Consider the following 26,558-nt stretch of genomic DNA (forward strand, 5'->3'; position numbering starts at 1 on the left):
GTTGAAAAGGACCACAATGATCTACCAGTTTCAACCCCCTGCTATTTGCAGGGTTGCCAACCAGCAGACCAGGCTGCCCAGAGCCACATCCAGCCCAGCCTTGAATGCCTCTGGGGATTGGGCATCCACAACCTCCTTGGGCAACCTGTTCCAATGCGTCACCAGCCCCTGTGTGAAAAAAAAAAAAAAAATCAGTCATTTAATTCAGGTATATAACGAATAGCTGTTCTGAAATGGCTCAAAATTCCAAGTGTGATGGGACTATGGAGCACAATATGGATGTTGAGTATCATGGGAGGGCTACTGAAGGCAAGTGTCACTGATTTGCAAAATGCTGTGGGAGACCCTGAAAAAGTGGACTTAAATTTGCTTGTATTATTTAAAAAAAAAAAAATAATAATCCTAAGCATGTGGTATGTATATGGGCTGGTGAGCTGAAGGGTGGTGGGGAGAAGGGGGTAATCACGAGGATATAGAATCTAGCTGAAGGATAAAAGATTGGAGGAGAAATTGTAGGCAGAAACAAAAGGCACCAGAAAAAGAGACAGAAAAATGGGAAAGCCTACTGGGTTACAGCTATTGAAGGATTAGTTCTGCTGTGGAGCTCATATCAAAGAACAAATGGATGTATAGGGATAATGCCATTGCATACTTATGAGGAGTGCAGAAAATTTCAAGAAAGAGATCAACGTTTCCCAGAAAAGTTGGTCACATTGGTTTGTAGGTATAATCACAGCACCTTTCTTTTCACTATAAGGAATTTAGGCTAAAATGCACAGCCTGGATAGAAAGGATTTGTGCACTCTTGGCTGTACCTGGGAACACCAAGTATGTATGCATCAGATGGGTCCTCAGAGCAGCTTGACTGCAGATTGGTGGGGAGTTGGGCAGAGGTGGAGTACATCATACCCTTGGACATCCTTCAGTGTTGTGCTGGTAAGAGACCAGACAAGCTGCTATATGGTCGATGAAAAAGGCAGCCAAGTTATATTCTTCTCCTTAGAAGAAGAAAATAATTTCTTTGTTCTTTGAACCATGATGGGCTTTGGTGTTGTTTGCTCCCAGGACAGCCTCTGTAGTCTCTGGATCCAGTCAGAAATACTGGAGGCAAGAAAAACTGAGCTTTTTAATCCTTCCAGCAGCATAACCCTTCCAAACATGATCAGACATCATCTAATTTTCAAGTGGCATAGAGCTTTCTCCTGGCCTGTCAGCCTGTTTTGCATCTTTCCCTTCAGGGAGATTCAATTGATTACATTATCATACAGCACCATAACTCCCTGCCGATCTCTCTAATAGTGCTCAGCAGAAATCAGTGTGCTCTGACTGTAAGGTGAGGTTCTCTGCTCTTATGTGTAAGCAGGTATTAGTCCTTAGGGGAATGTGGAAAGATTATCCTGTGTTATATCTGGGGGGGGGGGGGGGGGGGGGGAAGGAGGGGAGGGGAAATACATGCATATTTTTTTCCATGTATAGGTCTAAAAAAAAAATTCATCTTACCTAAAGCAAATTTTCCCACCATACTTGCTTTATATGTATGCAATCCATATTTCTATTTAATAATAATAATAAAATCTAAGGTAAATTCAATGCAGAAAAACTGCCCATTTAAATAATCTATTTTTTTATATATATTCCTTAGCTTTTGTGAAGTTATTACAGAATCACAGCTATTACAGAACCACACATTCTTTTAAGAAGAGGTTGAAATCTAAATCTGTTTACGTAAACTGGATCTCATCTTAAGCAACTGGCAAGACCAGGTGGAGCCTGGAGGAGAATGGCAAAGGCTGCTTTGTGGGGTCTCATGTTTGTGTGCTGGAGGGTATGCACCTTCGATTCCCTATGCTGTCATATTGTGTGTTAAACTTGCAGTTTAAGCTGCTTATGAAACAACATTCTTTGGGAAGAAAGTTGCTTTTGATTGCTTTTCTCTCTGTGTGTGTGTGTGTGTGTGTCTTTTCCCTGTTTTCTCCAGGCAGTCGCTCTCAACTCAGTGAGACAGGCTTTACTGCCGCTCCCCTTTCCCTTGGGAAAACTGCAGCACGAAGAATGAAGTGAGGGACCACATCCCCAAGATGCAGGGACCCCTTTCACCCCCCACTGCTACCGAAATAACAAACCGGGCTGCACCAGGGAGACCGTGGGGAGGCAGAGGGGAGGGAGAGCTCATCCCTCCTCCCTCTCTGCTTCAAAGCCTTTTGCTTTCCAAGCTCGAATGCTAGCTGAAATCTGATGCCTGGACTGCATATGCAGCGAGACGTGGGCATGCCCTCGCAGTGCACCGATTTCCTCCGTGCCTTGGAGAGCCAGAGCCGTGCTGAGGCTCCAAGCGGAGGAGCCGCTCCATCAGGCAGCGAGTGCCACATCACTGCGCTGCCTGCACAAGGGCTTCAGCATGGTTCCGAGCCTGCTGCTCCTCCTCACCGGGCTGTTTAGGGCCACAGAGCCAGCACCCCGCTGTGAAACCGGCCAGGAGACCCTAGGTAAGGCTAACCACCCTAAAAGCCCCTTTTAGCCTTTTTCCTTCTCCTAGAGATGAGAAAAGAACTCTGATTTCAGGGCATGGGAGGTCGATGTCACCCTCCCCTAGAGATGGGGAGATTGGCTTTTTGGGAATCTGCAGATATCTCTGTGATGAAACTGGAGCTGTGCTGAGAAAGCGTGGATACAAATTAAAAAAACAAGCTTGTGAAGTCAGGCAATGTAATGTTTCCCACCACTGTCTTTTAGGGCCGTGTGCAGATGTGTTTTTCTGTCAGTTTTGAGTTCCCAGTCTGTAGGATCCCCTTTGGCATCTGGGGAATGCCATGGGCTCTCCCCATCTCTGGCCTTGCCTTCTAGGAATCTGGCAGTCAGATTGCATGGAGGTGAACTTTCGACCTTGTGTGTTTTTGTGCTTAATAAAATCTCCTTACGTTCAGCTTTAGGTCACCTTTTTTCTTTTCTCAGTCCAAAGTATGAGAAGAATTATTAGGATGTGAGAGCTGGAGGATGTGTCGTAGCTTGCTATAAGCAATATGGAATTTGTGAGAATTGATTGGCTGGAAGGATAGATTTGCCCATTAGAATAAAGGTGAAATAGAAACATGCTGCTGAATGGGTTGAAAGCTCTTGGTTCAGTAACTGGTTGACTAATTAATAAAATACTGAGTATCTTTTAAAAATATGTGGTGGCTTTTCTTTACCAAATGGATTTAATTTAGATTTCTTTTATGTGGGGACGCTGGGGAGGTGAATGCAGAGCAATTCCAGTGTAGTGACAAGCCCTTCTAGAAAAACAATAAAGGAGAGAAAAACTGCTTTCAGAGCTCAAATTCAAAATGATTCAGAGTTATTTTACAGGAATGCAGGAAAGGATAAAAAACCTGAAAATGACCTTATTGTTACCCAAGGAAATACAGCTATATTTTGGATTTTAAATATAAGTCATAATCTGTGAGTGACATTGCACTGCTATACAACACAACCCGTGTGCCATGCAGTGTATATAATTTTAGAGTGCTGTTCCCACAAACATCAAAGTGAGGTCTACCACAGCCTGAAGGGATTTTATTTTTGGATAAAGCTGCACAAAGAGAAATGTTGTAGACTATTTGCAGCCAATTACAGGAAGAGGCTGTGTGGTTTGCAGCATACCCTTTCTCAGAGAGCTCTGATTCTTCTCCAGCCAATCAAAGATGTGCTGTGGGGTGTTATTAATCCTGGAAACCATAAAAGCAGGGATAATTGAGGGGTAATTGTGGCAGGATCTGTTTGCAGTTGTGCTGTCTTTAGGGGAGGGCAGGTGGTGGAAATACACCTTGCACATGGAAGGACTGGAAAATGGCCCTAGAGGATGGCTGATGGCAGGCTGTGGGCATTAAAGTATGTTGTGCAGTGTGAGAATGGGGTACACTTACCAGTAACCACTCTTGGACCAGGAATTAAGAGGCAACATGGGTATCCAGAGACCTGCCAAACTTCTTCCTTTTCCAAGGAAGTAACATCATGTCAGGCAACATGAAAACAGGGAACTGCAGTGCTGAACATGTTCATGTTCAATATCCAGCAGGTTATGCCTTCAGCTGTTGTACTGGGATTTTCTCTTCTTTTAGGATCCCTCACACGAAGTGTAGATTTTGACAGAATTCAGTGGCCAGAGCCAAAGTGCCCTGAGCTTCCAGTGCAGGGGAGGAAGCCAGGGGAACCAATACTGCTGCCTGGTTCTCAGCAAGGCTGGGGCTGGGTTTGGAGGATTCTCAGTAATATTCTTCTGCAACTCATTCTTTTTTTTCCAATAAGAAATCAAAACAAAGCTAAAAGTAAAAAGATCCTGATGAAATGCTGTGTGTCCTTGTGTTTAGTAAAATAAGGAGATGATTACTGTCACCCTACACCAGGACTGTCACCAACATATGGCACGAGCATCAGTATCAGGCAACGTTTGGGGATCTTCCTGAGTAGCAGCTGAGAACCATGATGGGAGAGAGAGCAGACCCATTCTCTGCTGTGTGCCATCACCACAAGGAGCCAGGAAGCCACTGCCTCTCTGAGCAATAGGATGCTACAGTGCCCTGTTGAGAGGCATCTCTTCCAGACTTTGATGTGTTTCGCTGGCCATTGAGCTTGTAGCTTGGATAAGCAAAGTACAGCTTGGCAAGTTGTCCTGAAAGGTGACCAGCCTTTAGCAGAGGGAGCTAATGGCATAGGTTTCTGTTTTATCTGAGCACCACACATTGAATACTGGTGTATTCTGGTGGTAATGAGTGAAATGCAGCACTGTGAGCAAAAAAAAAAACCAAAACAAAACAGCAGGCTGGAGTCACATGCCTCAAAGCACTGAAAGCAGCTGGCTTCCCTCACAGGGACAGGGACAGCTGGGAGCAGGCCCCATGCTAAGGCTGGGTGTTGTGGGCTGCTGCCTGTGGGGCCTCTATATGGGCTCCAGGTGCAGCCTTCTGGCAGGAGATGGGGCTGGGAGCTATGGAGGAGAAAGGGGGTGCCTGGGCACCTGGGTTTCAACTCCCTAGCTGAAAGGTATCATAGAATCACAAGGTTGGAAAGGACCCACAGGATCATCATCCTCCCATCACCATTGCTACCACAGTGACTAAACTATATCTCATAGCTCCCCATCCAGATACTTCTTAAACACTGCCAGGGTTGCTTATAGATGAAGTTAGCCCACTGGATGTTGCTTGTGAGGACTGAAGCTGTTGTACATAGTTGTTTCTCATCTGCTCCCAGCCTCCTCAGGAGGGCCCCTGGTCCTAACCACTGGGAGTGGGAGGTAGATCCTATCTATGGCCTTAAGTAAGAGTGATCATTTTGTAGACACTCAGACTGAAAAAAAAGCTTTGCATGAAATACTGTGCTTTTCTCTTTCCCCTCTCCAGCATTTTCATAGTTTACCTTACTTTATTGGTACATGACCAAGGGAGAAGTTACTGCCTTCCACAAGCTTCAGGCTGGCCCTGAAGCTTCATGAGTTGAGTGTTTTAGTTCAGCTGTTGTGCACATTTCCACTGTTTGTTTCCATGCCTGTGCATTCACATAGAGGCAAAGCTTCTCCAGCTGCTCTTCATGGGACTGTACAGTTCCTCCTGCATTTCTTGTCCCATAGTGGGCAGAACCAGACGAGAAATGTGGCCATGGAACCCATGTGGGAGATCCCAAGATCTTGGAGTCTCACTGCTGTGCCCAAAGTGGACGTATCCAAGTCTTGTCAAAACAAAGGAATGCAGAACTACATCATGCATACTCACAAGACAAGAAATTCCAGCTCTCGTAAACTTGGTTTTCATCACCAAGTCATGTGAGCTGTTTGGATTCCCATCAGTGGCTTGAGTATTTTTACACAATTATTATTTCTGCAACACTGGTTTTGGCAACATTTAACATGGGAAGTGAGTCAGAAACTGCCGCTTATAAAGGCTAAGTGAGTATACACTGAAAGTATACTTGGTGGGTATATTCTTTTACTGCTGAAATAACTTATGTATGATTTTAATCTAAATGCAAAGTTTTCTTCAGGATACTTGTTTATGTATTTCTGAAGTGTTAATGTCTAAATACAAGTCAAAACCCACACAAAAATGTCCATTGCCATAAGATGTATCTAGGCTGTTAGACTCAGAAGCAGTGATGATTGATCTTTAGAATTTCTTGACACAGCCTTTCCCAACACACAGTTAATTTGGGATTGAATGGAGTTGCAACTGGCTAACAGCAGCCATGATTCCCTCTAGATGACCCAGGTCATGTGAGACAACTCATTCTCAAATCTGAAGCAAATATTACATAAGTTCTGTGAGCTCCTCTGAATCAGGAGAGGCTGAGTGTGCAGATGTGAGAGGAAGTCACCTGCCTTCTTTTGAACATGGTGCTTGATGCTGACAGGCTGCATCCTGGTCTATTTGCAGGGCTCCTCCTCATTATTTCTGTGACTGCTAAATCTCATTTGGACATACAACATTCTAGTTGGATGTAGCTGTCATATGTCAATGGAATTTAGTAATTTAAGGTTGTTCTGCCCATGGAATCATGGAATTTCAATACATTTGTCTATCCTATTGTAGTTCCATTGATTTAATTGGTGCTATTTCAGTTTTACAGGGTTATAAGAGGACAACCAATTTAGGAGACAAAATGAGGCTAAACCACGGATTTAAAAATCCCAACACTATTATGATTTTGGTCAAGAATGTTGAATTAACTATCCATCTTTTGTGGCATTAGAAAGTACCACATTTGGCTGAAGCTCAACTGCTTGCAGAGGAGCCAGGTGTGATGTTAGTTATAACGTTTCATGCATCTAACCTAACGAAGAGACAAGGCTATTCTAGGGGGCTGTATAGACTGTGCTTAAAGAGGATGGAATGACATTTTGGCAAATGCTTTGGAAAGATAAATTGAGGTTTTTATCTTGAGTTTTATCAGATGTGAGGCTCTGTCCTGCGGTATTCAACAGAGCTGAACTTACTGAAAGGTAATCCACTGACTCTGGTAGATCAAAGCACTGTCAGAGTACTGCATCATTAGAAAGTGGGAACTGAGAATTGAGCTTTAGAGAATATACATGCACAAAGTAAAGCTATGGAGATGTCACAGATCTGCATTACCAGCCTAGCAGGTGGTTTCACCTTTCTCCAGTCACTCTGATGATAATTTGATCCCTTACAAGGTAGTAAATTTCCTGACCTCTTCAACCTTCTCACCTTAGTTGTGTTAACACCAGCATTGTCTAGATCTGAACAGTTTTCTCTAACTTTCACTAGCCATACACAGAGAAATGGTCCCTATGCATGGTCAGATCATCTTGACACAGCAAATGCAAGTCCAGCATCTGCTGTTGCTATTTTTGTTTTCTTGTGTTTTCTTTTTCACAGCTGTAGATTTTGCCTTGCAACAAGGAAAGCATCACAGCTGAGGCCAAAAGAAGGCATTTAGCAGGTTTTCTTCTGGGGTTATTTTTCTGCTTGGGATTTTCAGCTGAAAGGGCTCTCTGGAGCAGCACTTCCCAGCCAGAGATGCAGCTGGGATGGCATAGGAAATTTGATTGCCAGAAGCACAGAGACAGTCAGTAGGGATGGACAGCCAGCCAGCAGTAATTTTCTTCAATTTGTTTAAGGCTCCTAAAAGAAAAGCTTTGAGTTTCATCTGGACAACTGTTGAGGTTGATTTTGAGTTGTTGCTGAGTGTCAAGTCTCTGTGTGCATCTTCACAGATTTTGGGTGGTGGCCTGCAGACTGTAAGAGCACCCATCTCCCATGGGAAATCCCATCTCACCTTCAGCATCATGTCACATGTCCTAGCCCTGTGCATACAGGAGAAGCAGGCCTGGAGGAGCTAGTTGCAGTAGGGACTGCATTGCTGTAGGGACGCACCCCAGTAGCTCAATAAAATGGTTGCTTAAGTGGACTCTGAGAAGCAGGTGATTAGAGAGAAGGTGGGTTAATAACAATCATTGCCTTGCCTCTTCCTGCTGTGATCTTACCCTCAAAGTGAATGCAGATTAGTCATTAATCTCTTTCAAATGTTTTCAGGCTTCTTCATGTGGGGGTTGAAAATAGGCTTGTATCACCCACGTTCACTGAGATCCTAGGAAGCACGTCTGCCCATTTCTCCCTGGGACTCTCTCTGAGCCAGAGGAGTTGGCTTTGAATTTTAGTTAACTGCCATTTGCAGGTAGAGGTAGTGCACTTTATGTGTTTGAATGCAAATTAGACAATTTGAGGAGGCAAGTAAGGAAAAGGGCTGATATTTCCACGTATACTCTTTGTCAGACAGCATCCAGACATTAGCTTAGATATGCCATTTTGTAGAAATGCAGGTGCATAGATCGACTACAAAGAGAGCACATACAGAATGGGCAAAGAAAGTGGAGTATAGAAAGAGAGATCTTATCTGCCTGCCTGCTTATTTAAAGGGAACTAATCAATTTCAGTCTCCTGAACTGTCTACCTAGGCATTTGTGACACATTATCGATGATATTTGACTATGATTCAGGGAGTTCACATGATGCAGTGCAAGTGTTACAGGCCTGGTTTTCTCCTTAGTCAATGCATTTCACCCCTCTCCATCTTAGATCCTAATGCTGCTGGGTTCAGTTTAGCACTCCCTAAGAGCTGCCTCAGGTATATCATAGAATCATCATCATAGAATCATTTGAGTTGGAAGGGACTTTTGAAGGTCATCTGGTCCGACTTCCCTGTGGTGAACAGAAACATCTACAGTTCGGTCAACTTGCTCAGAGCCCTGTCCAACCTGACCTTCAGTGTCTCCAAGGATGGGGATATCTTACCACGTGTCAGGACAACCTGTTCCAATGCCTCACCAGCCTTATTGTAAAAAAATGTTTTGTCCTTATATCCAATCTAAACCCCCCTCCTTTTTGTTTGAAACCATTTCTCTTTGTCTTATCAAAACAAATCATGGTAAGGAGTCTGTCCTGTTCTTTCTTATAGCCCCCCTTTAGATACTGAAAGGAGCAAATACATCTCTCTCTGGGAAAATTACAGTAATTGCTGGAGTGGAAGATAAATGTTAGGAACATAGTCTTCACCACACAAAGACTCTGATGTATCCAGAAAAAACAATTAACCACGTGGGCTGCTTTTTTTTTTCTTCTAACTCCTTCAGTTTTCCTGGAAATCCCGTGGCTTGGGATCTTCTCCGCTTTTGCCCCTGTGCATGTGCCTTAGATACACAGTTACATTCCTTCTGTATTTTCTGCTTGACCATTTATACCCTCGCCAAGCTATTCAGCCGCCTCATTTCACTGCCATTAATTTAGTTCTCCAAATTATCCTCCGCCCATTGATACCTTACTGTGTTTCCTGGTTTTAACCAGTGCTGTATCCAGGACTGAGCTCTGGAGGTTGTCAGTGCTTTGCTGTTTGCAGGTGGTATTGCAAAGTGATACAGCCCAGCAGTGTTTGCATATTACCACTGATATTAAGTTTTGCATCTTTAGTGTTAAAAGGTAGATGATCATCAAAAAGACTGACTCAGTCGGCCATGTAGAAGCACAGAGAAAGCAATTCTAACATGATCTGAAACTGAAATGTTCTATTTGGAAAAGGAGAGTTTGACTTTAAACAGGCTAAAAGGAATACATATGTCTTCCTGTTCAAAATAGTAAGAAACCCAGAAAAGTGGTAGGGGGTGTGCTGCTCTTTACAAAATAAATCATCTGATCTTGTTCAGTCTGTCAGTCATTACAATGCAATTGTGTAAGCCTTACTGAATGATTTAGATGTTTTGAATTTATGATCACCTTTGGGCTTATTCCTCTAGTGCCTAAGTCTCCTATTGGCCTTGCTTTTGAAAAGGCAACCAGCCAAGCCACAGCATTGGAGGTAGCTATTGAGATCTATTGTCTGTGTTATGGGTTAATCACAGCAGCTTGCTGCTTTCAGTGCTGAATCATCAAGGGGAAAAAATGTAATCTTGGCAGTAAAATATGTATGTGCTGTATTGTAGATTTTCAAGCTTGCTTTTGCAAATTAAAACCAGAAGTGTATGTTATAGAGAGGGCTCAGAAAGCTTGAAATGGCTTTTATGCTCTTCAGTAAGTGACTTTATCCATAATCTTAAATAGCAACTGTGCTACTGAGAGGGTTTTTGTACCTCTGGTGGAAAAGCTAAAGTAGAAAAATGGTCATAAAAAATTGAAAACACTGTTCTGAATCAGGAAGAAAAAGGTCTCTTTGTAGCAACCTGTCCACAAATGGGACTGTGAGGAGGAAGAACCGTCTTCCTCTGAGCCCAGGAAAGGTTCTGCTCAAAGAATGGAAAAACATTAGGCTTTCTCAAGTACACAAGAATCAGCAACTGAAGTCTGCCAAGTTAATCTGGAGGCCTGAGAAGCTGTCTGTATATTATTGTCCGCTGTTACTCACAAGAAAAAGAGAAAACATTGCTGAAGCAAGCTGTGACAGAGATTTCTTTGCTGATCATTTCTGTGCGTGGGGACCCAGAGTTCATGGGTGCAGGAGGGAGTGTGCAGTTCTAGGGTTGGGCTCTGAGAGACAGGCAGGAGGCTCAGACCCAGCTACGTGCATCCACACTTCTTTGTATAAGTACAGGCACTGGAGAATTATCTTTGGCCCTCGCAGAGCCACACCCTCCCAAACAAATGCAAGAATTGGCATTAGGAAAAGTAGGAAATGTCCAAACACCACACCAGCATTCATACACATTTAGAACTTGCTTTATAGCAGACCTTTTCTCTCTTCTTCGTATGCATAGTAACTCCTGATAACCTGGAAGATCAGGCTGCTCACTTGTCTGTGTTTACATGACGGAGCCTTGGCTGATGAATGGTTCACACAGCAGCTTGTATGGGGCTGTGGTGGACAGAAGTGCCACAGGCTGGGCAGAGCTGGCCTCTGAGATGACAGAAGCTGCGTAGATGTTTCTGGCAGAGGGAGACAGGGAGAAAACAGTGTGTTATAGTGCACATGCATGGTACTTAGAATCATAGGATTGTTAAGGTTGGAAAAGACTACTAAGATCATCTAGTGCAGTCATCAACCCACCCCCACCATGCCCACTAACCATGTCCCTCAATGCCACATCTTCATGTTTCCTAAACACCTCCAGGGATGGTGACTCCATCAGCTCCCTGGGCAGCCTGTTACAATACCTCACCACACTTTTGAGAAGACGTTTTTCTAACATCCAGTCTGAATATCCCCTGGTGCAACTTAAAGTTATTACTTCTCATCCTATTACTAGTTACCTGAGAAAAGAGGTAATGCCTGACCTTCACCTTGATACAGATACCTTTCAGGGAGCTGTAAAGAGTGTAAAGCGAGACCTGGACAGGCTGGAGAGCTCGGCAGAAAAAAACTGGATGAGGTTTAACAAAAGCAAGTGTAGAGTCTTGCATCTGGGGAGGAATAATTGTATGCACCGGTACAGGTTGGGGGATGAGCTGCTGGAGAGGAGCTCTGCGGAGAGGGACCTGGGTGTCCTGGTGGACAACAGGTTGGCCATGAGCCAGCAGTGTGCCCTTGTGGCCAAGAGGGCCAATGGCATCCTGGGGTGCATTAAAAAGAGCGTGGCCAGCAGATCGAGGGAGGTGATCCTCCCCCTCTACTCTGCCCTGGTATCTGGAGTACTGCATCCAGTTCTGGGCTCCCCAGTACAAAAAGGACAGGGATCTCTTGGAAAGAGTCCAGCGGAGGGCCACAAAGATGGTGAAGGGCCTGGAGCATCTCTCCTATGAAGAAAGGCTGAGTGAACTGGGTCTGTTCAGCCTTGAGAAGAGAAGACTGAGAGGGGACCTGATTCAGGTCTATAAATATCTAAGGTGTGGGGGGCAGAATGGCGAGGCTGGACTCTTTTCAGTGTTGAGTGGAGACAGGACAAGGGGAAACGGCCGGAAACTGCAGCACAGGAAGTTCCGCACAAATGTGTGAAGGAACTTCTTTACAGTGAGGTGACGGAGCCCTGGAACAGGCTGCCCAGGGAGGTGGTGGAGTCTCCTTCTCTGGAGATGTTCAAGACCTGCCTGGATGCCGACCTGTGCGACCTGCTGTAGGGAACCTGCTTTGGCAGGGGGGTTGGACTCGATGATCTCTGGAGGTCCCTTCCAACCCCTGCAATTCTGTGATTCTGTGATTCTGTGATAAGGTCTCCCCTGAGCATCCTCATCTTCTAGATCTAAGTTTAAGCTTAGCTCTAGGTTTAGGATCTAGGAGGAAAGAGTCAGTTTTGCTGCTTGTCAGTGAGTGAGACTTGATAGTTTCAAGCTCATGAGGAACATTGCAGGCCAAAAATAGTGGGAAACAGAGTTTAAGCATAAGTTGTAAGAAGCTTCATCTTTTACTGAAGAATTGCCCCTGCTTATCACATTCTGATATTTACAGCTTCAGTTGCCACAGGTAAGGTACACGTTTACATGGATTTGGTTTCTTCATCTGAAAACTAAATCTATCTTCCTCAATCAATGTTCTTAATAATGGATAATAGCCTTATTACTTTATAGATTTCCCCTCTATATAAATATGATAAAAACAACCAAGTGTAGAAGCTAAGTGGTAGACAACCTGAAACCAGAGATATCTTTGTCTTTCCTGTATTAATGTCTATTCCTGCTCACAAAAGGATTCAGACCTCTCATGAACCCAGCTGCAGGATATGACTTAGCAGAGTTTTACACATCTGTTCCATCAGATATCCACTCCTTTGCAGCACCTTTCTCTCTGGCCAGCTGGGCAGAAAGCAGCATCTGCTAAAAGCAGTAAGGCTGTTCATAGAGCCAGAGCAGGGGTAAGCAGCAGCAGCACCATGCCCAGACCATGCCTGGCTGCCATTTCCCTTTGGTTTCCTCTACTTAGTCCATCTTGTTGCCAGAATGCCTTTCTGCTCCAGCTGAATAAGCGCAATATTGGGATACCATTGAAAATATGTTTGTGCCACGTATGAAACTGACTGATGGGTATAGCACTCCTGCACAATAATACTGGTATGGAAAACCGTGTATGACTCAGTATCATTATTTGATCATCATATATCAGAGAGACAAACAAAAATGGCCTTTGTAGCAGGTCACAGAGCCTTCCAAGAGGGAAAGGACGTTACTTTTGAGGAAATGTAAAGAGTTGGAGAAAGACTATTCCTACTCCCCATGAAGAACTATACCTAGTGCACACAATCTCCAGTTTATAATAAGATCAGCTACAGTGCAGTCATTTCTTAACCACCCTTCAGTGTAGTGAAAGGTATTAATCTCACTGAGGGACATGAGTTGGTGGGCTCAGTGATGATGGGTTGATGGTTGGACTTGATAATCTTAGAGGTGTTTTCCAACCTTAATGACTCTGATTCTGAGTGTTCATTCCTTTCTCCTTCCCACCTAGCACTGTACAAAAAACTCTTCTTTGATTATCCCCACGTGTAAGACAAAATGTGGGACCTGGCTGAGCTGAGGCTTTTTTAGGCATGCTCTCACCTTAGTAAGGGATCATGTCAAAGTAGGGGAAACATTAAAATCCTATGACAGAAAGCAGTATTGATGAACCAGGTATTGTGTATTGCACTAGCATAAGGAACCAAGCCAGGAAAAGTGTTTTTATGGATAAATTTTTTTCCAGCTTGCTGGATACTAGAATTTGTTGCTGTTGGAGATGGGCTGTTTCTGCTTGGTCTGAGCCCTCATTTATTTTATGAGGAAATGTGGATCGATGACAGTTCATAATATAGAACTAGACTCATATCCAATTAAAAGTCTGCTTCCAACATAAAATTTCAGGCTTAATTTTGTTCTTGTTATAATGATTTTATTTTGGCTAAGGACTGATCAACTGATTAGCAGAACATATGTACATGATTACATTTAAACAAATTTGCTGGGAGAAGTTTAAAATTCCCTTAGAAAGAAAATAGAAAACAAAGCTCAATTCACTGAGCAAAAAGCTAGGTGTCTATATTCAAAGTGACAGAACAAATAACAACATAGGTTCCCCAAGATATTACTAGGCCCTTCAGTGTTAGAAAAGCTCAAACATAATGGCTTAGCTTCTATGAGGCACTGATGAAAACAACTTTAGTAGCAGTATTTTTCTTTAGTTGCCAGAAACAGAGAAGGACAATATAGAATCGTTGGCTACAGGAACAAAAGAAGACTCCCCTGGGTCATCAAATAGAGTTACTCAGAATTAAAAGAGCTTGTTTATTTGACCTAGTAAATAGAAAGCTAAGAGGATCTGACTGCCCTCCGTAAACACACAGAGAAGGCATGCACCAGGGAGTGCAGAGAGCTATTTAAGCGGAAGGACAATGCTGGCACAAAAATACATGGATATAAGCTGGCCATGACTACTTTTACTCAGAAAATTAAAAGGCAATTTCTAGCTATTAGAGGAGTGAGCTTTTGGGAAAGCTTTCCAGTGAGAGTAGCTGGAAGGCAAATAATTAGTTTCAAGATGCTATTAAATGGATTATAAAATGCAGTATCTAGAGATAGGATCAAGTCAGATGGGAAGAAATATATCCTCTTAGAACCAGCAAAAGCTTATTTTCTCCATGAGAAATTTATATGTACAGGATTATGTAGGACCAGGAGATTTGTTAGATGAAGGTCCATAAAGCCTGTTAGTATTTACATGAAGACTCCTGTGGTATTTTAGACTAAACCAGGTTCCCAAATTTCCAAAGTTTCCTAGGCACATAACTTAGAGTTTTAAGCATGTCCAGAAATGTTGTGAGGTTGTCAAGACTGCACAGCTCAATGTCTTTTTTAAACTTAGGCCCCATTTCTTACACAACTACGCTTGTATGTATTGTCAAATCCTCCGTCTTTTAATTGGGCCAGAGACTGGCTAGGCAATATTCTTGTTGGTTTATGTCCTATGCCTGCTCATTTGAATCTGTTCTGTCTTCTTATTAAACTCTATTTCCAGTTATTTTCTTGTTTGAGATTCTCTCTTTTCTTTATTGATGTGGGTGGATGGGGCTCCACATTCCAGCAGCTGTTGTAGGAAACACATGGCAGAGGGACTCCTGTGTCTGGGGAGCAGAAACCGAAATGGATTGTGTGTGTTTGTCTGTATTGTTAACAGTAAACATCAAGCTACATTAGTAGGACAAAAGGACAAGAGGTCTGGGAACTGAGCATTTGAGAACTTGAATGGACACTGGAGAAACCAAAAGGTCTCAGATTTGGCTACTGAGAGCCCAGAAGGTCTAAGCCAACTACTGAGGAGATCAGGGAGCTTGGGTCTTTGTACCAGTGAGACCCTAGATATGGGCCTGCTACCAGTTAGACTAGTGTGTGCGTCAGTGGCTGAGCCACTGATGTACCAGCAGATTCAGGGGTCAGCTACTGGGTAGACCAAGCCTAGCTACTGGGGAATCATAAGTATGTTTGTATTTGTGTGTGTACATGGAGATGCAGCAGACCCAGTGGGACTTCCAGGTTGGACAATTCCTACTGTGAGATGAGATAGGTGCTGCTGTCCTAATGCTATTTTTGTCTTCTTTATTTGCAGGTCAATGCCAAACTGCACAGAAAGGTAGGATGTGTCTTTACTTGCTCTCCTTGGAAAATCTCAGCATCTTAAGTATTTCTTCATTATTTCCTGAAAAGTTTTCTACAATGGATGCTGTAGTAGGTCTAGTTTCTGGAGAGATGGTCTCACACAGAGGAGAATTTTGCCATTCTGACATTTTTTACCATTTAGAGACATTAGCAAGATAAATATGCTAATACCTGGGTCCACTACTATAATATCCAGAAATTTTATGATGAGACATCTCTTTATTACTTCCTTTTTACCTCTGAGTTGACTGAAGGTGTTAGCAGCATTTTTACTTTCTAACATCTCTTATCTTGATTTCTTAAAGTGTATTAAATTGCATGTCTGTAAGCCAAGTCACAGAATAACTTCTGAATTGCAATTGCAATCAAACTTCACAGAGAGGCTGAAGTTTCAGAGAGATTAAACTCTGTCAAATTTTGGTGACCAGGCAAAAAAAGAAGACATTTTTTCCAATACCTTCCCCTCGAATAAAAAAAATATCAATGTAATCTCATGTTATTAGTGAATCCATACTGTGAGGCAAGGACAGGGAAGAGAGCATATCATAAGCACACCTTTTTCAGGATTCTGTGTTTTTACCATATTAGAGCATGAGATAGTCTTTCCTTTGGAAACCAGATTTTGATAATTTTATATTTGGTTCCAATGTATTTTCCAAATATGATTTGTTAAATGAATTCCTATATGGGCCAGGCACTCCTGTGTTGGTGAATGTCAGTGGATGTCATTTTTTCTGCATGGAGGAATTCAGTGGCACACCTCTTCTTCATACACACTGCCATATCAGGCACCATTTGTCAGACTGCTCCTCTGCCACTCTGCTGCCATTTGTCACACAGCAACAAAATTTAATGGAAAACTGGTGGTAAAGTTCAACCTCTACTGTCATACTACCAGCATCTGCTTCTGATGTTGTGCTGTGGACCAACATAATAAACTAGAGGGATTACTTCTGGAGCATCTCTCAATCAAAAGGCCATTTGAATCCTGAATGACATCTACTTGCATCAGACCGTTCACTGTCAATCTCTGGACTAAGTATACTTCTCATCATTTTTTTTCTGTTTTAGATACTAATTTGTATGAGAGTATTGCAAACTACCTCAGGCCTACCTGTGAATAAGAACAGAAAAATGTTCATTAAATGTGTTGTTATATTGTCCTTGAACTCTTCAGAGAACAGATGATAGAAGCCATTTTTCATATGTTCCCCTTTCTTTTTCATAGCAAAATGCGTGGACATCTCCTTAAGTTCTTGTACAGATGTAACCTATACTCAAACAATGTATCCTAATTTCCTGGATCAGAAGTCTCGAGAAGTGATTGAGTACAGCTCTGAGTATATTCTCATAAGCGTGCTGCACAACTTGCTGCAAGGAGAATGCAATCCAGATCTGAGGCTCCTGGGGTGCTCAGTGCTGGCCCCACAGTGTGAAAAGGACAAAGTTATAAAGCCTTGCAGGCATGTCTGTGAAAACCTGAAAAAAAATTGCCTCTCTGCTTTTGATGCAATAGACATGGCCTGGCCCTACTTCTTAGACTGTGATCGTTTTTTTGCTGGGGAAGAAGAAGGATGTTTTGACCCACTGGCAAAGCTGAGAGGTAAGGAAAGAGGCTCTGTTGACACATCTTACTCAACTTGATTGGAAAGTTCTCATCTCAGTCAGCTTGACATGCCTACAGCACAACACTTCTGAGCTTGTCATATTTAAAAAACATTTGCAAGGTGTGATTCATTTTGTTCTACCTGTTTTAATCACTTAAACTGGGCTCAAGAAGTACGCATTCCTCTCCCTTGCATACAAAGATCAAGATAAGCAGCTCAGTACTATGTACTTGGACTTGATATGTATTTAGATAAATCTTGTCCTCTGTTTCAGCATTTTGGGTAGTTGTCTATGTATTTGAAACATTTCCTAAAAATATTTTATTTTTTAAAAACTGAAGGTTTGAGGTACACAAATTCATGGTGACATGACAAGCTCAGTGAAGTGATCTCATTAGTAATAGTAGCAGATCTTTGTTTGGATAAAGAAGATCTAAATAGTTCAGAATAGCTGAATTTCATTGAAAATAAATTTGATCCATCAGATTCAAAGGGAAAGATCTGTATGTTTATGACTGAAGAGTGTTAAGCATGCCAAAGACTAAATTGCAACTGGATTTTGCACAGTGTATGTGTCGGTGTGCATACACATTACTATTTTTTTTTTCAAGAAATATATGCCAAAATAAACAGTGTAGGATGTAGTACATAGAATTAAGGCTTTGACTGCAGATTCATTTTCTATAATTCTATTATTGAAAAATATATTTTGTGGAAAAGCACAGGTATTTATGTAATCCTCTGAGAATGACAACTTTTAAACACTGTCATACAATTTTTCTTTGCAGGAGAAGTAGTTGTTGAAGAAGATTTGCCTTCAGACTTGCCAGCTACTTTTATTCAGTTCAAACATCATTCATATTCCCAAATGGTGAGCACGTTGAAGAAGACTGCTTCTAGATGCTCCCATATTGCAACAACTTACAGCATAGGTCGCAGTTTTGAAGGAAAAGACCTTTTTGTGATTGAGTTTTCAACCAAGCCTGGTCACCATGAACTACGTGAGTTTTATCAGTGTTGGTGGGTTGCTTAAGGGAAATCCAACATACTATCCATCCTCTTTAAAAGGATACTACTTAAAATGTAAGGAGTGTTTATTGAAAAACATTGTATTCTCGGATTACTGTGATGGCAGATGATTTGCTGCAGTAATTATTGCCCAGCTGCATTTTCCTAAATTCCTTGTTCCTAAATATATGGCCATGTATACGAGCACAGGGGTATGACTATTATTTATTTATGCCCAGTTTGCAAAGTTTTTGGAGAGTTCTCCAGCATCCATGTAGGCTCAGCACAGAGCTACATCCAAATACATTTATGAGCTTATTACCTGAAGTAAAGCTTCTGTGTTTTCTGTATGCTATGCCCCTGGGGAGGCAGAGAGGGCAGCTGAGCCTAGTGTTCATTTTGTTTGCTCTCAGCCACACTTCCTTGCACGGTGTGGGGATATTCTGAGATGCCTTTGAACTTCAACAAAATCCCAGAAGAAATCATTAATACAGCAAAGTTCTAACCTCCTATCTGCTGGCCAATTGTCCTTCTCTTGTGTAAAAAGGATAGAAGTTGCAGGTGTCTTTTTTTAGGCAATACTCTGTTTGCCAGGATAAAATAAAGCCTATGAATCAGGCTTTAAAATAAAAAGTGTGATATAGTATGATAAAAGATGGTAGTTTAACACATCACCTAGCATTTCCTTCTAAATCTATTGCTCCATGATTCTCAGGACGTGATTTTGGTAGCCTTAGTAAGCTGGCAAAATAGCTCTGTGCCAGCCCTCCTTCCAGGTCCAGTGCTAGGCGATGGACGGGATCAAAGATGAAAATAAAGGGCTAGACAGGAAAGGGTGCATCTATTTTCTACTTTCCATTAATCTCTAATGAAGGATGGAAACTGAGAGAATAGCTGCAGAGAACTGTGAGGTTTAGTGTTACTAATAGTTCTATTCCAAGTCTGTTTAGCCTAAAAGGCATTTTTTATGCATTACCTAATTTATGTTCCAAATACGTGGGTAATATATTACACATCTGCAGGTCATTTCTAAGATGTGTGACAATAGCATCGTAGCTGCCCAAGCTAAGTGAGAGTGCCAGGGGTGTGTTTTGTCCCTTTTCTACAGCTTGACATTTGCAGCATCACAACTAATGAGACAAAAAAAAAAAAAAAAAAAAAAAAAAAAGCTTAGAGCAATGATTGCCCCTTATTGTACATGATCCCGAAAGTATGGATTTTGTTTCACCCATCCAGAAAGTGATTTAAATCATTGCTGAACTGACTTGTAGGGGAGAGAAATTCATCTGGAGTTGGTGTACTGTTTACAGCAATGTATGCATTAAATTACTGTAAATAAAACTTTCGTCTATAAGCTGTCTGTGTTACTCTTCTTTTGGAAGCCATCCAGGTATAATCAAATTAAAGCATCTCATTGCTTCATGTTCCACAGTCAAGCCAGAATTTAAGTACATTGGCAATATGCATGGAAATGAAGTTGTGGGAAAAGAACTGCTGATATACCTTGCTCAGTATCTGTGTTCAGAGTATCTTCTCGGGAACCCTCGCATCCAAACTTTGATCAATAACACCAGAATTCATCTCCTGCCTTCACTCAACCCAGATGGGTATGAACTGGCTGCGGAAGAAGTAAGAGACTTTTTATAAATGAATGTTCAGTGCTTCCTGCTTCTAAAATTCCCCCTAGGAAAATACAAACTGTAAGTGAAGCAGCAAGTATGGAACAGAGTGCTAATAACCAGCAGCTGGGCTTCCAGGCTGCTATGGGGGTAGGTTGCTTTCTGAAGACAATGTGAACAGACCTTCAAAGCAACCAGAGCCATGTTTGCCATTTTTCCTCCCTGCATGCATTGATGTGGGAATGACTGTGCTACTTTTTCACACATTTCACAGTCTCTGTTATCAGTTCTAGAACAGGATGCCCACTGACTCACTTTAGTGACTTTTAAACTAATTTGTAAGTAAGGAAACATAATTCAATACTGTGGAATAGATGTTATTCCTCTTGTAGACTAACAGATGTAATAAAATGGTAATATGGTCTGTACTTTCAAGCTTTCATAAGGATGCCAGCTTTCAGAGATCAGCTGATGTCTGAAGGAGATGTATGAAAGCAACACTTCTGACAGATGTTACCTAGCATTCTTCTTTTTACCTCACTTCTATCAATAGCATAATTGGCATGAAACATGAAAACAGGACTTTCCTTTTTTTGAGTTGCTCAAGTGGTGAGCTTTACCCATTAGAATGATACTGGGGGTATTGCGTTCTGCCTGAACTTTTCTTTGAGCAAGAGCTGTAATTTTGTTTTTCTTTTCTTCTCTTCTAACCCACTCTGCATGTTGTTCTGTGTTGAGTAAGAAACTGCTGTGCTCCTCTCATGAGTCACATCACTGGTGAGTGAAATAGCTTTCATATGCTAGTAAGGGCAATCTCGGGGATGAGGAATGATTAATAACTATGGCTTTTTCTGACTGCATATACATTTTTAGCTTATCTCTGATGTATTTTAAAACATAACATTGCTAATTATAAAATGAAATTTTAAACACCTCCTTTTCCCACTAAGTTATACTGAACTGGGCTTCCGTGTTACATCTTAGGGTGCTGGTTACAATGGATGGGTGATTGGCCGGCAGACAGCTCAGAACTTGGACCTGAACAGAAATTTCCCTGATCTGACTTCAGAAGCTTATAGAAGAGCTGGGATTCGTGGGGCCCGCCTGGACCATATCCCCATTCCGCAATCCTACTGGTGGGGTAAGGTATGAATTACAGATTTTATAAATTTCATATACTACAGAGCAGCTCAGAAATTAAGAACCTGAGATTGCTTGGCCTTAGGTTATTCTCTAGTAATAAGATTTTATATGTCGGACTAAACTTAACATGTTCAGAATTGCCATGAAAAATCCTGCTGTAGGTCTGGCCAAAGAGGCAGGTGTCACTGGGAAAATTTGTTGATAATTTGTATGATGCTATTATAAACTAACAATCATAACAGGTATCAATTCACTGTTAGTTTTTTAAACTGAGGTACCATGTTTTTGTTTTTCTGTTTTTTCTTTATCATTGCCTCCCTTACTGTTGTTCAAGCACTCTAATTTCATTAGAAAGAGATTATCAAACTGAATTGTGGTTGACTTGAGCAGTAAGGTCAAAGAAACACAAGGGGGAATGGTTTTAAACTGAGACAGGAGAGGTTTATGTTAGATATCAGGAGGAAGTTTTTCACACAGAGGGTGGTGACACACTGAAACAGGTTGCCCAAGGAGGTTGTGGATGCCCCATCCCCAGAGGCATTCAAGGCCAGGCTGGATGTGGCTGTGGGCAGCCTGGTATTGTGGTTGGTGACCCTGTACATAGCGGGGGGTTGAAACAAGATGATCATTTTGGCCCTTTTCAACCCAGGCCATTCTATGATTCTGTGATTCTATGTTGAAAAGCTTTTTTCTGCATTTTTATATTGTGGGTTGCATTAAAAAAAATGTGGCCGGCAGGTAGGGGAATGTGATCCTCCTCCTCTACTGTGCCCTGGAGAGGCCCCATCTGGAGTATTCTGTCCAGTTTTAGGTGGTCTCCAGAGGTCCCTGCCAAAACCAACAATTCTGTGATTGTCAGACTCGGATCTCATTGCATTAAGCTCTGCACAGGTTTGATGCAGCTGTGGTTTCTGACTTGGAAACCACAAAAAGGCTTAGTGTGAAGTCATGTGGCATATGCTTTCCTCAGAAACAGTGGTTATAAATGACTACAAGCAGCTGGAGCAATGGGAAAATCCAGTCGGGCGGCAGTGGTGTTGGAATGGAGAGTTGCTGCCACCTCTAGACTCAGAGAGCAGAACGGAAACTACACTGAAAGAACTTGCACTTATCTTCACTAAGTGATACCCAGAGTTCCCATGGGGAACAGGATTGTTTCAGCAGCCTTTTTCAGTGTTAGCAAAAGATCTGAGACAGCACCCTGTGAATTTCTACTTTTCTATAGATGTTCTCATAAAAGGGCTGTACTATATCCCAAAGAAATCTCTAATGCTCCCTCAGTGTTTTGGTAACCCATTTCACAGTACTGACACGTGGATGAAAGCACCTCACTTCCTCAGCCTAATATAGATGTGATGATGCAAAGCTATGAGGAACTTAATGGTGCACTTTCTATCAGATCACTGATTTTCAAAGTAAGTCATATCAAGAAGTTTATTCTACTTTATGCATGTTGTTGTACAGATCCCAGCTCATGTCACTAGATTTCTGAAAGAATAAGAGGTCATGGGCATAATAATTTCCAACTTTTTCCTGAACAATGACTGATAACACTGAACAGTAAATGCAAGTAATTTACAGAGCCTCAGATGAGAAAGAAGAGTTGAGAGCATGTGAAGCAGAACCAGAGGTTAAATGAAAACAGCTGACAAAATGTATTTTAGGATAGACGTCTAGAGAGGGAATTGTTTCAGGTCATTCCACTTGTGCTTTGTAGTTTTTTCATGGTTTACCTTGTCTCGTGAAGGATTTACTTTGTCATATAGGTATTAGGCTCAGAGCCATCCGTGTTCTCTTTTAAGGAATTTCTTTTCCTCCCTTTAAAGCCAGAATTTTGACTAGGAATGCCTGTGTTTTGCAATAAATCTCTGAACACAACTCACTTCTATATATCTGTTATCCTATTCCCAAATGGCAATCCAAGATTAATCATTTAGTTGGGAACCTGCCTGCATTTACAGCACAGAGTACTAATTACCCACAACATGCTGAGTAATAACAATGTTATATCACAATAGTCATTATAAATATATATGTCTAGCTTATTGGAAGTAGCTATGCTACTTTAAGCCCACTTGCCAAAGCTGACTCTTGGTGAGAACTTCTTGCTGGGTTCCTCGTTTGAGAGCAAACATTGCCTTGTTCTCAATCTTGTCTAAGTTGGCTACTCCATGCAAATGCACTTCTTTTTGATCCATATCTATATGTGTGCTTCCCTGGAGGGAGATGCTTGCAAGGATTTGTTCCCTGCCTTAGGAGCTCTTTCATGGGCTATACAAGTCCCCTGAGCAGGCAGGATACAGAATCATCTGACACATTTGAAAAATTAATTGAAAATGCTTTTACTTTTCCTTTGAGGTATCCAAGAAGGCTGGTTTTGTCCTTTCAGACTGGATGTAGTGAGTGGGAAGCAGACTCTGGGGAAGGAATGCAGATCTGCCTCCAGTTATGTGCCACTCTGTCTCACTGCATCCAGAGGTGCAGGGCTGAAGGCTGTAGCACACCTAAGGAAAGTAAAAGATGACCTTCATCCCTCTTTGTGATAGTCCACCGTCAGCTTATCCCATATGCAGTCTAGAGTCCTCATAACTGTCTGGATCTTTGTTCTCTGACCTCCCTGATTCCACCTCTGAGTTCTACGTCTGTCCTGATCACTCTGCTACTCTTTAGGATAGTTAGTGTAGGCAGCCTCCTGCAGTTATTTTTACAACCACCTGTTCAGCTTTCTTAGATGTTGTGTATCATCAGAGCAGTTTATAGAGGGCTAATTGGAGACAGGCTAACATTTCTCCCACAGATACACTACTGCTGTGGCCAGTTCTGTACCTGGTCACTCCCATGTGTCTGCGCTACAAACAAGGAACTGGGAAACCTTGGCACCAAACCACCTTCTGTTAATGACTACCTTAGTGGGAACAAGCCCTGGGGTATAAACATGGCCCTTCTCCTAAAGACTAGTCCTTGCTTAGGAAAATGAATTAGAAACAAGGTGATGATTCAGTGATTCATTCTTCATACTACCAAAGTACTCAGGGGACCTCTAGGTGCTTCCTTGATCCCAAAATGGTTCCTGACCTAAACAATACCCAAAGCATCTCCAAAACCTTGTGTTTTGCAGAACAAAGGAGAGAACTAATTTGTCTGTGGTCTGAATGGCACCACAAAATCTCCTTAATAACTGTAGTTATGCATGGTTCAGAAACATAAGTGTAAGCAGTCTCACCAGCTTGGGTTCCTCTACTCCACTGGTGGCAGTTAAAGGGCAGCCAAAGCACCTTTCCCATAAGGAGTTTCAATTCTGTCAGGCAAGCAAACCCATGGCTCCTACAGAAGTCAGCTTTGTCTATGCAAAAACATCAGATCATGCATTTCAACACCAGTGTCTCAGCTTTCATTTACTTAATAGTGTTTATTACCTGCCTTATTAAAGTAATTATGTGGGTATTGCAGGACATTGTAAGTGGTCCCAGCCAATCTCATAATCTCAGGAGAGCTCTGACTTCCCTCCAGACCTTACTGTACAGTGGTTTTTGTTCCCTGGCATTTTAAATTATTGAACTAAAGGGTCTGAATGCTTGGTCTGAGAGACTTTGGGCTTCATTTGAAGTGAATCCAGTTAAATTGGCTTGACTCTAACAGAATTTGGAGGTCTGTGCCAGTGGAGGCCGGCACAGCATTTTGAAAAATGAACCTTGTTGTTTCTAAAAGAGGGGGAAAAAAAGCCTTTGAAAGCTATGGAGACAGTAACTAATTGCAGTATAATTGATAAAAATGGGATTCCCGTTTTAAAAGGTAGTGCCCATTCACTGTAATTATGCCCAAATAATTTAGCTGTTTTCTAATTATATCCCAAATTGTTCTTGTGAGATGGATACCTTAAGATTGATTTCCTCTGACTGAGAAACAAGAGTCTTGGTGAAAAAAATGAAAAACAAACACAGAATCCACATTATAGTAAAAGTCTATGAACAGTCAAAGGCCAGAGTGAGACAGAATCTGATATCATCCAAAGGATCTGAACCAAGATAAAAAGGGATGGACACTTTTCAAAGCCTTAATCATGGATCACAAAGTTGCTGAAATGCTATTAGGATAAAAACAATGACAGTGAAATTACTGTTTTTTCCGCAATGTTTGGTTCAACAAGACATTGGCTATGTGACTCAGCAGTGCCTTGCAGCTTATGCAGGTATCTAGTGAATAAGTCAGCTAAGCAGAAGAGAGCAGAATATCAGAGCTCTCTGAGTCAAAATTCTAATTTTACCCTTGCCCACGGAATGACAGAAGCAGCTAAAATCTTATCAAGACCTAAGAGCACTGTTTGAAAGTATGGCTGATTCTGGCATCGGGCATGTCCTTGCTGGCTGGGCAGCTGCACGTGGGGCAGGGAGTACCCTTTCCTTCTGGAGTGCTCTCTATCTGACTTTCAGAACGTTTTTTCAGGCCATGCCCTTTCTGGGAACAAATCTTCACAATTAAACAAAAAGCCTGATTTAGGTTTCCAGTGTGCAGAGTGCTGCTGGTAGTGGACAGGTGGCGCAACCTAGCTTGTGTCCATATGTTAGCTGCAACTCACACATTTCTTAATCATAAAATTATAGAATTATAGAATAATAAAGATTGGAAAAGACCACTAAGATCATCAAATCCAACCATCTGCCCATCAGTGATTTACCTTGCAGCAGTGTCATGGCCCTCATGTTCCTACTGCTTCTCATATACAAGGTACAGACTTTTCAAACAGTGCAGCTAATGCACCCAAATCATATGCAGATAAATGTAAAGCTGTGAGTGGATGTATGAAGAGAATAGATGTAGAAAAGTGTGATTTCCTAGTGTGCCTGGTCGATATACCAGAATATCCATTTAGATGTGCCTCATCCAAAAGTTACATCTGCGCAGGGACTGATGTGAAGAAAACAGGAATTACTGTTGCAGTGAACCTAATGTTTCTGTCGTTAGGGTGTTATTTATTTAAGTTCTGTACCTACTGTGTTTTGAGCTATATAGCACAACCATTAGAGGCACTTAGCCTCACAAGCACTGGATATTAGCCCCTCCAGGACCCTGACTGGAAGATTTCCCCAGAGAGGATGGAATCAATGCAAAAGGTGACATGCAGTGTTGGCAGCCCTGCAGAAACACTGAAGTAAATCTAGCATAACAAACCTTGCACTTTTTTTTTTTTTTTTTTTTAATATACTTAAACTTGCATATCTGCACTTGTGCAAAGCAGAGTATGGATCGACGACGTTCTTTTTCCCTGATATCCTCGCAAGTTGCAAACAAAACAGCCTCACCTCCAAGAGCACCGACTGGTGTCTGGGCTTGCAAGGACCAGCCACCAGGTGACACTGTTAGCCCGAAGAATTCACCAACGCCGAAGCTGGGTCTGTGAAATCGCTCCGCAAAACGGAGCAGGACGGAACCCCGCGTCTGCGATTTCCGATCCCCACTCCCCGGCAGCTATCACCTCACATGCACTGCCAGAAAGACGAATTTTGTGACCTATTTGCAATAGTTCCCTGCAAGTGAACTGCAGTTGTTGCTGTGTATTATATCTTTTAGTTTCCTTTTATTTGCAGAGCTAAGGTTAATATATGAGATGTTATTTGCAACAAATGCTGAGCATTACAAATTGGTCCCTG

General features: G+C 42.0%; 1 protein-coding gene across 1 annotated transcript in view; it reads left to right on the forward strand.

Annotated features, from left to right (window-relative positions):
• Positions 1-2,398: 2,398 nt before the first annotated feature.
• Positions 2,399-26,558, forward strand: part of CPZ (carboxypeptidase Z) — a gene marked incomplete at both ends in the record, with an annotated part of 34,838 nt that continues 10,678 nt past the window's right edge. Inside the window, 6 exons of the mRNA XM_079534375.1 lie at positions 2,399-2,486; positions 15,484-15,507; positions 16,762-17,136; positions 17,929-18,141; positions 19,581-19,777; positions 20,752-20,913. Coding sequence (XP_079390501.1) covers positions 2,399-2,486; positions 15,484-15,507; positions 16,762-17,136; positions 17,929-18,141; positions 19,581-19,777; positions 20,752-20,913 — 1,059 coding nt within the window. The remainder of the gene's footprint in view (positions 2,487-15,483; positions 15,508-16,761; positions 17,137-17,928; positions 18,142-19,580; positions 19,778-20,751; positions 20,914-26,558) is intronic.

This window comes from Tetrao urogallus (genome assembly GCF_951394365.1).
Source record: "Tetrao urogallus genome assembly, chromosome: 4".
In the NCBI taxonomy this organism is placed as follows: domain Eukaryota; kingdom Metazoa; phylum Chordata; class Aves; order Galliformes; family Phasianidae; genus Tetrao; species Tetrao urogallus.